General features: G+C 41.8%; 1 protein-coding gene across 2 annotated transcripts in view; it reads right to left on the reverse strand.

The window, feature by feature from the left end:
- ASTN2 (astrotactin 2) overlaps positions 1-17,592 on the reverse strand; it is a 409,628-nt gene that overhangs the window by 251,682 nt on the left and 140,354 nt on the right. The window contains exon 4 of one of the 2 annotated variants that reach the window (XM_082263953.1): positions 2,934-3,041. The exons of the other annotated variant lie outside the window; for it this stretch is intronic. Within the exon in view, the coding sequence (XP_082120079.1) occupies positions 2,934-3,041 (108 nt within the window). The remainder of the gene's footprint in view (positions 1-2,933; positions 3,042-17,592) is intronic. 2 annotated transcript variants of the gene reach the window in all.

The raw sequence follows: 17,592 nt of genomic DNA on the forward strand, positions 1-17,592 counted from the left end.
AAATCTTACGAGCAAGTCTGGGTATGCTCAGAGAAGAAAGAACACAAAGAAAGCAAACCAACACATGACATCACTTCTGAAGTAGATTTTTGTTGGGTGAGAAAATTTGTGTGCAGTCTAGGCACATTCCAACCAACAAAACACAACTCTGGACAAAAGACAGACAATCGGTCGGCCAATAATCGTTGCGTGTGTACGGGGCTTTAGGCTCAGAAGAAGTAGGTTTGAATCAGTTCATATAATTTGCAAGTTTGCGAGTATGCTGATAGGAGAGCGCAGAGTGACAGATGAGCTAATCACTGTGCTGCTTCTCCTTTCACTGTCGAGATATAAGTTGGGGGCTGGTCCGGGATGACTTGGACTCAGAAGTAGTAGGTTGATCGCTGTGCTGCTTCTCCTTTCACTGTCGAGATATAGGTTAGGGGTGGGTTCAGGATGACTTAGGCTCAGAAGAAGTAGGTTTGAATCAGTTTATGTAATTTGCAAGGAGTATGCTGATAGGAGAGAGCAGAGTGACAGAGAAATTAGCTCATCAATGTGCTGCTTCTCCTTTCACTGTCGAGATATAAGTTGGGGGCTGGTCCAGGATGACTTGGACTCAGAAGTAGTAGGTTGATCACTGTGCTGCTTCTCCTTTCACTTTCGAGATATAGGTTGGGTGTTGGTCTGGGAGGATTTGGGCTCAGAAGAAGTAGGTTGAATCAGTTTATGTAATTTTAAAAGAAAATGATAATAAAAGGAGAGAGCAGAGTGGCAGAGAGATGACCTCATCACTGTGCTGCGTCTCCTTTTCACTATTAAGATATATGTTGGGGGATGGTCCAGGATGACTTGGGCTCAAAAGCAGTAATGATCAGCAGCTTAATCAGTTCATGTAATGTGCAAGGAGCATGCTGAAAGAAAGAGAAAGCAGAGTGACAGAGAAATGAGCTCATCACTGTGCTGCTTCTCCTTTCACTGTCGATATAAGTTGGGGATGGGTCAGATATGACTTTGGCTCAGAAGAAGTAGGTTTGAATCAGTTCATGTAATATGCAATTAGCATGTTGATAGGATGAAGGAGCAGAGTGACAGAGATAAGCTCATCACTGTGCTGCTTCTTTCACTGTCGAGATATAGGTTGGGTGTTGGTCTGGGATGACTTGGGCTCAGAAGAAGTAGGCTGAATTAATTCATGTAATTTTCCAGGAGTATGCGGGATGACTTGCGCTCAGAAGTAATTGGCTGAATCAGTTCATGTAATGTAAAATGAGCATGGTCATAGAAGGAGAGAACAGAGTGACAGAGATGCTTCTCCTTTCACATTTCAAGATATAGGTTGGGGGCTGCTCCGGGATGACTTGGGCTCAGAAGAAGTAGGCTGAATCAGTTCATGTAATTTTCAAGGAGTATGCTGATAGGAGAGAGCAGAGTGACAGGGAGATGAGCTAATCAATGTGCTGTCTCTCCTTTAACTGTCGAGATATAGGTTGGGGGCTGGTCTAGGATGACTTGGCCTCAGAAGAAGTAGGCTGAATCAGTTCATGTAATTTGCAAGGAGTATGCTGATAGGTGGAAGGAGCAGAGTGACAGAGAGATGAGCTCCTCACTGTGCTGCTTATCCTTTCACCGTCGAGATATAGGTCGGGGGGCTCGTCCTGGATGACTTGGACTCAGAAGTAGTAGGTTGATAACTGTGCTGCTTCTCCTTTCACTTTCGAGATATAGGTGGGGGGTTGGTCCGGGATGACTTGGACTCAGAAGAAGTAGGCTGAATCAGTTCATGTAATTTGCATGCAGTATGCTGATAGGTATAAGGAGCAGAGTGACAGAGAGATGAGCTCCTCACTGTGCTGCTTACCCTTTAACTGTCGAGATATAGGTTGGGGGGCTAGTCCGGGATGACTTGGACTCAGAAGAAGTAGGCTGAATCAGTTCATGTAATGTGCATGCAGTATGCTGATAGCATGAAGGAGTAGAGTGACTGAGAGATGAGCTCATCACTGAGCTGCTTCTCCTTTCACTCTTGAGATATAGGTTGGGGGCTGGTCCGGGATGACTTGGATTTAGAAGCAGTGGGTTGATCACTGTGCTGCTTCATCTTTCACTTTCGAGATATAGGTGGGGGGTTGGTCCGGGATGACTTGGACTCAGAAGAAGTAGGCTGAATCACTTCATGTAATTTGCAAGGAGTATGCTGATAGGTAGGAGGAGCAGAGGGACAGAGAGATGAGCTCATCACTGTGCTGCCTCTCCTTTCACTGCCGAGATATAGGTTGGGGGCTGGTCCTGGATGACTTGGACTCAGAAGTAGTAGGTTGAATCAGCTCATTTAATGAGAAATGAACATGTTGATACGAGGAGAGAGCAGAGTTACAGAGAGATGAGCTCATCGCTGTGCTGCTTCTCCTTTCACTGTCAAGATATAGGTTGGGGGCTGGTCCGGGAGAACTTGGACTCAGAAGAAGTAGGCTGAATCAGTTCATGTAATTTGCAAGGAGTATGCTGATAGGTGGAAGGAGCAGAGTGACAGAGAGATGAGCTCCTCACTGTGCTGCTTATCCTCATACCGTCAAGATATAGGTCGGGGGGCTCGTCCGGGATGACTTGGACTCAGAAGAAGTAGGTTGAATCAGTTCATGTAATGTGCAAGGAGCATGCTGCTAGGAAGAGAGAACAGAGTGAAAGAGAAATAAAGTCACCACTGAGCTGCTTCTCCTTTCACTTTCAAGTCATAGGCTAGGCTGAGACTGAGGACATCTAGTGGCAGGGAAAAAGAACTGCGAGGAGAAATTTCTGGAAATGGAAGCAAAAGCTGATTTTGTTATTTATTCTTTTAATGGCCTATTCATTTTGATCTTATGGCTTTTGGCTGGAGGTCTGTTTAAAATTCATGGAAGTCTTATAGGATACAACTGTCACATAACGCCCTCACAAGCCTTAGGATCATGTACCTTTGCTTCCTTGGTGGTTTTCATGCTGCCGCTCCCAGATAGTCAACTGGGCCTCATCTCCTGTCTCTGATCCCGAGTTCTCTTCTGACTTCAGGATCCCCTTTGGATCTACAACAAAAGAGCACCACGGGGTACACTGAGACACGACTATATTAGATAGAACATTTTAATATCTAATTTATTTCCAATTTAATTTTTGCCTTGCCTCTATTGTATTGTGTTTATTTCTCTATTTCTTTTTTTTTTTTTTTTTTTTGCGCATTTACATAAATACCCTGTTATAAAGGGAGATTTCTATTGTTTTCCTTATTTAACGTCTGACTCCCTCGGGGTATTGTTTGTTGTTTGTTTGTTTTTTAAAACAACGCAATCTTAATAAATTAAATTCAACAGCAACGCTGCGTTTTATTTATTCCATTTACTTAACTTAAAAAAAAATAGTTTCTACCAACACTGAAAACTTAAAGTTGAACTCCAGGGAAAAAAAAACACGAAATACGCAGATGAAATGCATTCACGGGATTCATACTTCCGTCCATCCAGTTCTAAGATTTACACAGCTCTGCCACAGAGCATATCCTGCCTAGGACTAGGCAGTAAAGGAGAAGCAGCAGTCTGGTGACATATCCCTGCCGTTCTGCTCCCTCTCCTTCTGTCAGCATGCTCTTTGTCGGCACATGAAATGTTTGTCTTCATGTGCTGCTTCTCTCTCTCTCTGTCTAAGCTCTGCTGTATAGGGGGGCTGATGGGTTACGACAGGGCTTTTTTTGTCAGAGCATAGTTGCAGGAACGCCCCCTTTTGGAGTTACCTCTTGTCTCTGCCCCCTACCCACCCCCAAGCACCGTTCCTTGGTTCCATACCCTACCAATCTCCCACTACTGCCCCTTTTACAGCATATAGAACCAAGTACTATTTGTGGTACTAGGTCATTTGTATGGAATGTATTAATGATAACAAAAAAAGCAGTAAAATAGATCCCCTGCAGCCAACAACAATAGACCCCCCCCAGTAACAATAGATCCCCCAGTAACAATGGACTGCCGCAACAGAATAACACTGCCCCAGCAACAATAGACTCAGAGGCCCCCAACAGAAACAACGGATCTCCCCACACAGCATCAATAGACCTTCCAGCAGCCAGGTACAGTGGACCCCTTCCTAAACAGTTGACCCCCCCCAGGAACATAAGACCCCCCAGCAACATAAAACCCACCCCAGCAATAATAGTTCCCTCTCCAGTAACAATTGGACCTTCCCCTGAAAAACTAGATCCCGTCCAGAGACAAAATTTCCCCCAGCAGCAAAAATAGACTGCCCCAGCAACAATAACACTCCCACAACAATAGATTCCCCCCAGCAACAGTAGATCCATGCAGCCAGCATCAATATACACTGTAGCACAACCAGCAGCCCTTGCCATTACATACATTCAATCCTGGAGGTGCCGGTACTAGACTTTCACTGACCACCAATTTAGGGTAGGCTTTAACTGACCACTAATGTGGGGTAGGCTTTAACTGACCACCAATGTAGGGTAGGCTTTAACTGACCACCAATGTAGGGTAGGCTTTAACTGACCATCCACTTAGGGCAGGCTTTCAGTGACCACCAAAGAGGGTAGACATTCACTGACAACCAATTTTGGGTAGGCTTCCACTGACCACCAATGTAGAGTAGGGTTTCACTGAACACTAATGTAGGGTAGGCTTTCACTGGCCACCAATGTAGGGTAGGCTTTCAGTGACCACCAATGTAGGGTAGGCTTTCAGTGACCACCAATTTATGGTAGGCTTTCAGTGACCACCAATATAGAGTAGACTTTCACTAACCACCAATTTAGGGTAGGCTTTAACTGACCACCAATGTAGGGTAGGCTTTAAATGACCTCCAATAGGGATGATCGAACTTTTGAAAAGTTTGGTTCGGCCAGAACATCCAAACTACACGAAAGTTCGGCCCGGATTTCAGAACCCCATTGAAATCAACAACAATCATCAACAACGAACAAAAAACACAATTTTAAAGCCCTAAAACCCAATAAATGCCCCTAAAAAGTGCCTAGGGTTCTGGGTCATGCCCCAGGGACTATTAATCACACAAAAAAAAGTTCTTAAAAATTGTCATTTTTGATAGAGAGACAATTATTGAAAAAATTTAAAAAAAAAAAAGAGATTTTTTTTTTTTATTTTGAATTTGGATTTAGTATCTGGGGGGTCTAAAAAGTGTACCTGTGAAGTTTCAGCTCTGTAGCATGTCCAGAACCATAAAAAAAGAGATTGTTTGTATTTTGTCACTTTCAGAGCACCAATATGGCTCCGCTCCCGTCAGCATTTTTTTTTTTTTGCTGCAGGCGTTAATAGTGCTTTTTTGAGGACATGTTTGGAGTCAGGCATGACATCTGAACATGTCTATAGGGGTATATATACATACACCCATGTCTGTATATATACACCTACACATATATAGGTGTTAAAGGAGCAGAACACTATACTTTTGCTAATTAAATAATTTGAACTAATATGGCTAGGCTCCTAACACACCTACATATGTGTAAATGTAAAATACATATCAGTGTGTGTGTGTATATATATATATATATATATATATATATATATATATATATATATATACCCCTATACAGAAGTTCAGATGTTTTGCCTGCCTCCAAAGAACCCAAAAAAATGCCCAAAAAAATGCCTGCAAGAACAAACCTGGGCATTTTTTTTTTTTGGCGCTGGCATTTTTTTGGGCATTTTTTTGGGGTTCTTTTGAGGCAGGCAAAACATCTGAACTTCTGTATAGGGGTATATATTAAAACACACACTTATGTATATATACCCATACACATATATATAGGTGTTAAAGGAGCAGAACACTATACTTTTGCTAATGAAATCATTTGCACTAATAGGCTCCCAACACCTATATATGTGCAAGTGTAAAAATACATGCAAGTATGTGTGTATATATACCACTATACACAAGTTCAGATTTTTTGCCTGCCTCCAAAAAAATGCCTGCAACAACACACCTGGGCGTTTTTTTTTTGGGCGCTAGCGTTTTTTTGGGCATTTTTTGGGGTTCTTTGGAGGCAGGAAAAACATCTGAACTTGTGTATAGGGGTGTATAGGGGTGTATATATATATATATATATATATATATATATATATATATACACACACACACACACACACACACACACAGATATGTATATTACACTTACACATATATAGGTGTTGGGAGCGTAACCATATTAGTGCAAATGATTTCATTAGCAAAAGTATAGTGTTCTGCTCCTTTAACACCTATATATGTGTAGGTGTATATATACAGACATGGGTGTGTATATATACCCCTATAGACATGTTCAGATGTCATGCCTGACTCCAAACATGTCCTCAAAAAAGCACTATTAACGCCTGCAGCATAAAGAATGCTGACAGGAGCGAAGCCATATTCCTGCAGCGAAAGTGACTTCAGAGAAACTAGCTTTTCTCTATAGCGGTCCCCCTGCTATGGAAGGGTTTTGTCACCCTGCCATAGCAGTCAGTCAGTTAACCCTACACTACACTACGGTCCCCTTAACACTTAACACTTTCCCTACAGAAACTGAATAAATGAAAGCTAACTATAGTGAAAAATAGCAACCTAACTACACTAGATATCCCTTTCCTCACACTAAAAATTGCTAAATGACACTTTGTAACACATTGTAACAGAACAGCATTCCATTCTCTTTCATGCCCCTGTATGAGAATGCTAGGAATTTGGCGGGGGCTATCTTATATACTGGGGGCCTATTCACTAATGATTGGACTATGGACCCCCTAGTCACTCCAATCACATTCCTAGCATTCTCCTGCCCCTCAATTGGCTTTTACTGATGGTTCTGGTCCAATCACGGGCTTTTAACCACTTAAGCCCCGGAAAATTTTACCCCCTTCCTGACCAGGGGTTTTTTTGCGATTTTTTTACTGCGTGACTTTAACGGACAATTGCGCGGTCGTGCGACGCTGTACCTAAATGAATTTGACGTCCTTTTTTTCCCACAAACAGCTTTCTTTTGGTGGTATTTGATCACCTGTGCAATTTTTTGATCATGCGCTATAAACAAAAAAAGAGCATCAATTTTGCAAAAATAACATTTTTCACATTTTTTTATATGAAATTCCCCCCAAAAAAATGTAAAAATCAAATTTTTTTTAACATTTTTGGCCAATTTGTTTTATGCTACATATGTTTGGTAAAAAAAAATCGCAAAAAGCGTATTTTGATTGGTTTGCACAAAAGTTATTGCGTTTACTAACAAAGGGAAAGATTTTTGTAATTTTTGGTGTTTTTTTTATAACGAGTAATGGCGGCGATCTGCGTTTTTTTTTTTTTTTTTTGCGGTACTGTGACATTGCGGCGGACAGATCGGACCCTTGACTGACATTTTTGACACTTTTGGGGTTACCAGTGACATTACTACAGTAATCAGTGCTATACATATGCACTGTTGCTGTTAAAATGACACTGGCAGGGAAGGGGTTAACTGTATTGGAGAGGGAGGGGTTAAGTGTGTCCTAGGGGCATGATTCTAACAGTGATTGGACATGTCTACTATTGTAAAAACAGAGATCAATGGTTCTACATAGTAGAACCGTCTGATCTCCATTTTTACACAGGGGAGAATGACAGGCGGCTTGTTTACATAAGCCGCCCGCCTTTCTCCCGCTCTACCGACAATCGTAGTGTGACCGGCGGACATCGGGTCCGCCGGTCACACGCGCGGACTCCTCAGTGAACGAGCCAGGGCGGGCGCGCGCCTCAGCGCTCGCCCGCTATTGGCTCACAAGCCGGTCACAGGCTAGTGACGTATATATACGTCACTTTGCCTGGCTAGGGCTGACCGCCGCAGTATATCTACAAGTAGTTAAAGCCCATTTCCTGAACCATTGCATTTTGGTCGGTCCTGGTTGCCGAATTCCGAACTTTTTGGGCAAAAAATTCGGCCGAACCTCGAACAGCCAATGTTCGGGTTGAACCGATGGTCGACCCGAACCATTCGATCATCCCTAACCACCAATGTAGGGTAGGCTTTAACTGACCACCAATGTAGGGTAGGCTTTAACTGACCACCAATGTAGGGTAGGCTTTAACTGGCCACCAATGTAGAGTAGACTTCCACTGGCCACCAATGTAGAGTAGACTTCCACTGGCCACCAATGAAGAGTAGGCTTTCACTGACCACCAATATAGAGTAGACTTTCACTAACCACCAATGTAGGGTAGACTTTCACTAACCACCAATTTAGGGTAGGCTTTAACTGACCACCAATGTAGGGTAGGCTTCCACTGGCCACCAATGTAGGGTAGGCTTTAAGTGACCACCAATGTAGGGTAGGCTTTAATTGACCACCAATGTAGGGTAGGCTTCCACTGACCACCAATGTAGGGTAAGCTTTCACTGGCCCCCAATGTAGGGTAGTCTTTCACTGGCCACCAATGTAGGGTAAGCTTTCACTGGCCAACAATGTAGGGTAGGCTTTCACTGACCACCAATGTAGAGCAGGCTTTCACTGACCACCAATGTAGAGCAGGCTTTCACTGACCACCAATGTAGAGCAGGCTTTCACTGACCACCAATGTAGAGCAGGCTTTCACTGACCACCAATGTAGGGTAGGCTTTAACTGACCACCAATGTAGGGTAGGCTTTAACTGACCACCAATGTAGGGTAGGCTTCAAGTGACCACCAATGTAGGGTAGGCTTTAATTGACCACCAATGTAGGGTAGGCTTTCACTGACCACCAATCTAAGGAAGCGCTTTACTGACTATCAATATAAGGAAACATTTCTCTAATTACCACTAATGTGAGGGAACACCAACCATCATCATTGACTGTGTTTTTTTTTCTTGGCCATTGCTATGAATATTTTTCATTATTAAAAATAATTTTGTTGAATAGAGCAGCCCTGGGTGTCAAGCATGTTGCATTTATTTTTCTTTTACTTTATTCTATCTCATTAGCTGTAAACAGTGGCGGCTGGTGCTACATCAGACGGGGGGGGGGGCAGACGGACCTCCCCCCCTATATCGTATCACTCCAGCCTGCACCACCACATCTCTCTCCCCCAGCAAACAAAAAAATATGAAAAAATGTTACGTTTCCTACACTGTCTTACTTTATACTCCAATCCTGCTAAATGGGGCAGCTGAAAAGGGGGGGGGGGGGGCCACCAGTCCTCCTGTAGGGGGCCCGGGCAGCACAGGGAATCAGTGCGGATGGGCAGGGGGGCAATCAGAAGGAAGCCCTGTGCGACTCTCTGCTGCAGCTGAAAGCCAGTTTCTACCCCTTCTGCCAGCTTTCAGCTGCTGCAGGGAGAGACACAGACACAGGGCATCATTCCTGTAATTGCTTCAACACCGATCCCCCTCCATGTTCTCTCTGCTTCTGATCCCCCCACCTCCCTGTGTTCTGTAAAAAAAATAACAAATTGGAAAAAAACTAAATTAATAATTTAAAAAAAATGTAAAATGAAATAACTGTAAACATTTATAAACACTTACCGCAAAGTGACGTAGGGCTACGTCAGCAAAATTTGTGGTGTTATACCGGGGTGATGACTCTAGCTAGAGACATCACCCCGGTACCGTTGTTTAGAGCCGGCAGTCGGCTTTCCGGCGGTAACAACCGATGCGGCCCGGGAGCCCCTCGGTCGTTACCCCGGCGAGCGGTACGGGACGCCCCCCCCCTCCCCCCGGGAGACCCGAGCACCCAGCCGACACGTCCGCCGACTGGATGGAGTCCTGATCGAAGCCAGGCGGCAAATTTGAAAAAAAAAATGTATTCAATAATGCCATTTGAGGTGCAGTGGAGGGGTTTGGGGTCTTTTAGACCCTCGATCCCTCCGTAAAGAGTACCTGTCACTGCATATTGCTGTCACAAGGGATGTTTACATTGCTTGTGACAGCAATAAAAGTGATCAGATTTTTTTTTTTTTTAAAACCTGTGATAAAGATAAAAAAAATAAATAGGAAAAAAAAAAAGCCGCCCCTGTCGCCGTTAGCTTGCGCACAAAAGAAAACGTATATGGAAGTTGCACCGCGAATGAAATCGCTGTTCAAACCACACATGTGAGGTATCACCGCGATCGCCAGAGAGTGCGCAATAATTAAAAAAGAGCTACACTCTACCTCTAAACTGGTAACCGTTAAATTTTAAAGCATCGCCCATTGAGATTTCTATTGACTGTAGTTTGTCGCTATCCCACGGGTGTGCGCAATTCTAAACCGTAACATGTTTGGTATCTCTTTACTCGGCGTGACATCATCTTTCACAATATACAAAAAAATTGTCTAACTTTACTGTTTAGTATTTTTTAAATGCAGTGAAATGTGATTTTTCTTAATTTTTACAAAAAAATGGCGTTTTTAAAGACCGCTGCGCAAATACCATGTGACAAAAAACATTGCAATGACCGCCATTTTATTCTCCAGAGCCTTTGCTAAAAAAAATATATATAATGTTTGGGTTCGAAGTAGTTTTCCAAGAAAAAATATTGATTTTAACCTGTGAACAAAAAGTGTACGAAATAGGCCTGGGTCTTAAGTGGTTAACCATTTAAAAGAAATTATAATATTTTTTTTTTTAAAACCAATTAAAAAGGGCTAATTGAAACAGGTTTTCTGTTATGTTTGTGTCTGCTAATAAGGATTTTAGTGTATTTTTAGTGAAAATGTTATCTTGATTATAAATTATAATTTTAACTGTAAAAACACTTAAACATTGTAATAAATTTCAAAAAATTGTAAAATAAAATAATTGTTAACATTTTTACCATTTTTAAAATTATGTATTTTTTTTTTAAATGTAAAAAAACAATTAAAAAGGGCTAACTCAAACAGGTTTTCTGTTATGGTTGTGTCTGCTAATAATGATTTTAGTGTATCTTAAGTGAAAATATTGTCTTGATTATAAATTATAATTTTTTTTTTTTTTACTGTAAAAAACAAACATTGTAATGAGTTATAAAAAATTGTAAAATAAAATGTTAACATTTTTACCCTTTTTCAAATAAATTATAATTTTTTTTTTTTTTCAAAATGTAAAAAAACAATAAAAAGGGTTCATTCACACAAGTTCTCTGTTATGTTTGTGTCCGCTAATAATGATTTTAGTGTATTTTAATTGAAAATATTGTCTTGATAAATTTGGGGTGGGGGGGGCAAGTAGGCTGTATGGGGCCCCGTGATTTCTAACAGCAGCCCTGATGCTAAGGGTAGGATAAGCTGCTTATGTCTCCAGAAATCTTGGAATTATTCCAGTTGTAGGGTAATGCTTGCCAAGGGGAGAATCTCCCAGAGACTAAATAGCTATTTACCAATGAACACCTGAACAAGTAATTTATTATTGAGACTGCTGAAAACCCCACTTTAGTCAAATATATAAAAGCTTTATAAATGCTACACAAATCATGTGATAATACAACGTAAAAAAAAAAAGACGGTCTGTCCATTACAATCTGCAGTTGGCTGTTATACTGTAGATCCCATCAACAGTGCCGAGACAAGGTCATCTACAGCCCAGGGCAAACATACCAAACTGCCCCCCCCCCAAAAAATGCTATTTGAGATTTTTTTGGCACTTTATATTTAGTTATGCAAGTAGAGAAATATTAGTAAACTATATATTTTATTTGTACATATTAAAAAAATGTAAATGATTATACATATATATAATTATTATTATATATATAACTATTATTATTATTTTTATAATTATTATCATTATTATTATTTTTTATTATTATTATTATTATATATATATATATATATATATATATATATATATATATATTATTATTATTATATATTATTATTATATATATATATATATATATATATATATATATATATATATATATATATATATATATATATATATATATATATATATATATAATATATATATATAAATTATTATATTTTATATATATATATTGTCAACCAGTGGCGACTGGTGAATGAAAATCTGGGGGGGGGTGGCAAAATCAACACCTCCTCCCCCCCCCGTGGGACCGCCAGCCGGCCAGCAATATCTAATCTAGCACCCCTTCCCTCCTCCCCCCCCCCCCCCTCCCGGGATGGATGGCTGGCTGCCCAGCCGGACAGCCAGCATCCTTACCCACTCCTTCACCCGAACGGTTGTGAGTCTCCTCTGGCCATACAACTCTGCGCCCCGAGTCCACCCTTTTTTGAAGCCTATTATCACGGGCTTAAATAAAAAAAAAAAATCCCCTATTGGAATCCATGCATCCGGGGCCCTGCATATAGATTAGGGGGCCGGATGCATGAATAGGGGGGGGGGGCGGCACCCCCAATGGACGGGCCGCCACTGCTGGCAACCCATGCTATGCTACTGCACTCTATATAAGTCAAGGGTCTTCAAACTATGGCCCTCGAGTTGTTCAGGAACTACAATTCCCATCATGCCTAGTCATGTCTGTGCATGTCAGAGTTTTACAATGCCTCATGGGATGTGTAGTTCCACAACAGCTGGAGGGCCGTATTTTAAGGATCCCTGCCTTAGATCTTCAACTTGCCTAATGAGTGCATCAATGATACCTTGAGATATAATTTTGAATATTGAAAGGAGGATCCCTGATATATCTGATTTGAGAGGATCGGCCTTTGTTGGGTTTCACTTTCTGGCATTTAGCTGTGGGGCACAGGTGTCCCATCTCTGAGAGTCGGTCAGCTTTTCTTTTTTTTTATTGGTTGAGCCAGATGGACTTGTGCGTTTTTTCAACCTGACTATCTATGTAACTATGTAGCTGCTGTGGCTGGACAATGCACTTAGGTGTACGAAGATTTAGGGCAGTACATGCTCAGGGACGAAGCCTGAAACTTGAGCCCCGTACACACGAGTCGAAATTCGGCTGGGAATTTTCGGCCGACGACCGATCTGCCGATTTTCGGCTTGTTAGTATGATGCTTCCGACAACCGACTCCGACTTTTCGGCCGAAAAAATCCTGGTGTGCGGGCTATAAAATTTTTGTCGACCGTAAAAACACGTCTGATTTTCATCTCATTAGTACAGATTTCGATGGGGGAAAATCTTATGAGCAAGACTGGGCATGCTCAGAGATGAAAGAACACAAAGCAATCCAACACATGACATCACTTCTGAAGTAGAATTCTGTCGTGCGGGAAAATTTGTGTGCAGTCTAGAGCACATTCCAACCAACAGACACCACTCTGGACAAAAGATGGACGACCGGTCGGCGGAAATTCGTTGCGTGTGTACGAGGCTTTAGACTTTTTGCGAAAGTTACCAAAAGATCACTTTCCCCTTAAAAAAAAAAATGGACCATAGTGCTCTCCTCATCGTAAGTCTTTGTTTAGACAGAACTGTGAAATGCGCGAATTCAAGCACCTTCAAAGGTCAAGCTGTTTGTCTAGCTTTAGGTATGATAGATGGCTTTTACAGGATGTATGCATTATGCAGATAACATCTCTTAGTTTTTTCACTGTCTTCATTTCAGGGCATAAGTACTCTGTCTCCTTGATCGACTTCGATCCCTCAAAGGTTAGCCAGCCATTTTAGGAGAAGATACCTTCTACTATAATATTATTTTGATGGCTATGGTTTTTATAATTCTTAAGTTGAAAAAGAAGGGTCTCTGTCTTTTTGTTGCGCCTTTCCATTCATTTATATAGTTCTTCATTCCTTGGGGATATGGTATCTTATCTAGGTGGAAGGAACTCCACTATATTTTTGACCTTTCTGTTTTCCCTATTAAATGAATTTCAGTCTTGTTACATAGTTACATAGTAGGTGAGGTTGAATAAAGACAATAGTCCATCCAGTTCAACCTGTGTAGGTGTGTGTGGCCGTACTCATCTCTCATACCCCTGAATGTTCTGATCCTTGAGATGTACGTCTAAGAGTCTTTTGAAAGCCACCATACTTCCCGCAGAAACAACCTCTTGTGGTAGAGAATTTCACAATCTTGTAGCCCTAATGCCTCGTACACACGCATCGATAGTTGGCCATGAATTTTCGGCCAACGTCCGATCGGCCGATTGTCGGCTTGTTAGTATGATGCTTCTGACAACCGACTGCGACTTTTCGGCCGAAAAAAATCTGGTGTGCAAGCTATAAAATTTTTGTTGGCCGTCAACATAACGGCCGATTTTCCGTTAGTCAGTACAGATTTCGGCAGACAAAAATCTGATGAGCAAGACTGGGCATGCTCAGAGAAGAAAAAACACACGGAAAGTAAACCAGCACATGACATCACTTCTGAAGTTGTTTTTTGTTGGCCGAAAAAATTTGTGCGCAGTCTAGAGCACATTTCAACCAACACAACAACACTGGACAAAAGACGGCCGATAATCGTTGCATGTGTACGAGGCATAAGAGTCTTTTGAAAGCCACCATACTTCCCGCAGAAACCACCTCTTGTGGTAGAGAATTCCACAATCTTGTAGCCCAATCTTGTAGCCCTAACAGTAAAGAACCCCCCACGTTGCCTGAGGTTAAAACGCTTCTCCTCTAATCGCATTGTATGCCCTCGAGTCCTCATGCAATTGTTGACTAGGGACATAAAGTCATTTAGCTCATCTGTGATTGGTAAAGTCTTTAACCTGTTTGATCATAGGTGATCTAAAACATTGGAATATGACAAATCTGTGTAGAGTTTGTAGATTTCAAGGGATGGTAGTGGCATCTTAAGGTTACCTATATGGGAGTCCAGCTACTGAAGGAAGAGGAAGTGAAGAGTTTGTACGCTAAAAAAGGATAGTGGAAGAATCTGAGGGTTAGGGTAGTCCAGCACCTGAATGAAGAGGTGAATAGTTGATAGGTAACCCTCAGACACCTCTACCATTTTATGAAACCTAATAGGGGAGTCTAGCCACTGAAGGAAGAAGAAGTGAAGAGTTTGTACGTTTCAAAGGATGATCGAAGAATCTGAGGGTTACGGTAGTCCAGCACCTGAAGGAAGAAGTGAATAGTTGGTAGGTTTCACAAAATAGTAGAGGTGTCTGAGGGTTACCTATAGGGGAGTTAAGCCACTGAAGGAAGAGGACGTGAAGAGCTTGCAGGTTTCATAGGATAGTAGAAATATCTGAGGGTTAGGGTAGTCCAGCACCTGAAGGAAGAAGTGAATAACTGGTAGGTTTCACAAAGTAGTAGAGGTGTCTGAGGGTTACCTATAGGGCAGTTCAGCCACTGAAGGAAGAGGAATTGAAGAGCTTGCAGGTTTCAAAGGATAGTAGAAGAATCTGAGGGTTAGGGTAGTCCAGCACCTGAAGGAAGAAGTGAATAGTTGGTAGGTTTCAAGAAATGGTAGAGTTGTCTGAGAATTACCGATAGGAGAGTACAGCCACTGAAGGAAAAGGAAATGACTAGCTGGTAGGTTTCCAGGTGTAGGTGTTTGAGGGTTACTATAGGAAAACCCAGGGTTACCTATAGGGAAGCCAAGCCACTGAAGGAAGAAGTAGTAGAGAGTTTGCTGGTTTCAAAGGATAGTAGACAAATCTGAGGGTTAGGGTAGTCCAGCACCTGAAGGAAGAAGTGAATAGTTGGTAGGTTTCACAAAATAGTAGAGGTGTCTGAGGGTTACCTATAGGGGAGTTCAGCCACTGAAGGAAGAGGAAGTGAAGAGTTTGTATGCTTCAAAGGATGGTAGAAGAATCTGAGGTTTAATGTAGTCCAGCACCTCAAGGAAGAGGTGAATAGTTGATAGGTTTCATAAAATGGTAGAGGTGTCTGAGGGTTACCTATAGGGGAGTTCAGCCACTGAAGAAAGAGGAATTAAAGAGCTTCCAGGTTTCAAAGGATAGTAGAAAAATCTGAGGGTTAGGGTAGTCCAGCACCTGAAGGAAGAAGTGAATAGTTGGTAGGTTTCAAGAAATGGTAGAGTTGTCTGAGAATTACCGATAGGAGAGTACAGCCACTGAAGGAAAAGGAAATGACTAGCTGGTAGGTTTCAAAGGATAATAGATGCATCTGATGGTTACCTATAGGAAAGTCCAGCCACTGAAGTAAAAGTAATGCCTCGTACACACGCAACGATAATCGGCCGACCGATTGGCTGTCTTTTGTCCAAGTTGTGTTTTGTTGGTTGGAATGTGCCTAGACTGCACACAAATTTTCTCGGCCAACGAAAATCTACTTCAGAAGTGATGTCATGTGCTGGTTTACTTTCCGTGTGTTTTTTCTTCTCTGCACATGCCCAGTCTTGCTCATCAGATTTTTGTCTGCCGAAATCTGTACTGACTGACCGAAAATCGGCCGTTGTGTTGACGGCCAACAAAAATTTTATAGCCTGCACACCAGATTTTATTTGGCCAAAAAGTCGGAGTCGGTTGTCGAAAGCATCATACTAACAAGCCGAAAATTCATGGCCAATAACCGATGCGTGTGTACGAGGCATCAGTAAATAGCTGGTAGGTTTCAAGAAATGTTGGAGGCATTTGAAAGCTACTAAAAAGAGTGCAGTCACTGGAAGTAGATGAAATTAATAACCCACTGAAGAAAGAGGGCCTTAAAGATCAATATTTCTCATGACACCATTGTGAAGCTACCATAGTGTGGGGCACATAACTACTTCACATTTAAAAAAGGCTGTGGTGTCTTCTCTCTTGTTCTGTGGCTCTCTCTGTAAAGCTTTTAGGTAGTCTGTTGGGTCATTTGTGCTATAAAACATTGGAAGATGAAAAATCTGTGAATAGTTGGGAAAGTTTCTAAGGATGGCCGAATTGTCTGAGAGTTACCTATAGGAGTCCAGCCACTAAAGAAAAAGCAAGTGATCAGCTGGTGAGTTTCAAGGCACAATAGAGGCATCTGAAGGTTACCTGTAGGGCAGTCCAGTAACTGGAAGAAGAAGTGAATAGTTAGTAGGGTTCAAAAGATGAAAGTGGCATCTGAGGGTAACCTATAGGGTAGTCCAGCCACTAATGGAAAAGGAAGTAAATAGTATGGTAGGGTTAGTAGGGTTCAAAAGATGAAAGTGGCATCTGACGGTTACCTATAAGAGAATCCAGGAATTGAAAGGAGAGGGCTTGAACATCCATGTTTCTCCTGGCACCATAACCTATAAGAGAATCCAGGAATTGAAGGGAGAGGGACTTGAACATCGATGATTCTCCTGGCACCATCTTGGAGCGATCGTCCTGTATGGCACATCACTCTACAACATTGGAACGTAACAAATCTGGAAAAGATGGTAGGTTTCAAAGGATGGTAGAAGTGTTTGAGGGTTACCTAAAGGGGAGATCAGCCACTGAAGAAAGAGGAACTAAATAGCTCATAGATTTCAAGGGATGGTAGAAGCATCTGTGGGTTACCTATAGGGTAGTCCAGCCAGCGAAGGAGGAAGTGAATAGTTGGTAGGTTTCAAGGGATAGTAGAGGCATCAAAGGGTTACCTATAGGAGAGTCTAGCCACTGAAAGAAAAAGAAGTGAATAGTTGGTAGATTTCAAGGAATGGTAGAGACATCTAAAGGCTACCTAATGGGTAGTTCTGCGACTGAAGGTAAAGGAACTGAATAGTTTGTAGGTTTCAAGGAATGGTAGAAACTTTTGAGGGTTATCTAAAGGGTAGTACAGCCACTGAAGGAAGAGGGAGTGAATAGTTGGCAGATTTCAAGGGATAGTAGAGGC

The sequence above is a fragment of the Pelophylax lessonae genome (genome assembly GCF_965119305.1).
Source record: "Pelophylax lessonae genome assembly, chromosome: 7".
NCBI classification, from domain to species: Eukaryota; Metazoa; Chordata; class Amphibia; order Anura; family Ranidae; genus Pelophylax; species Pelophylax lessonae.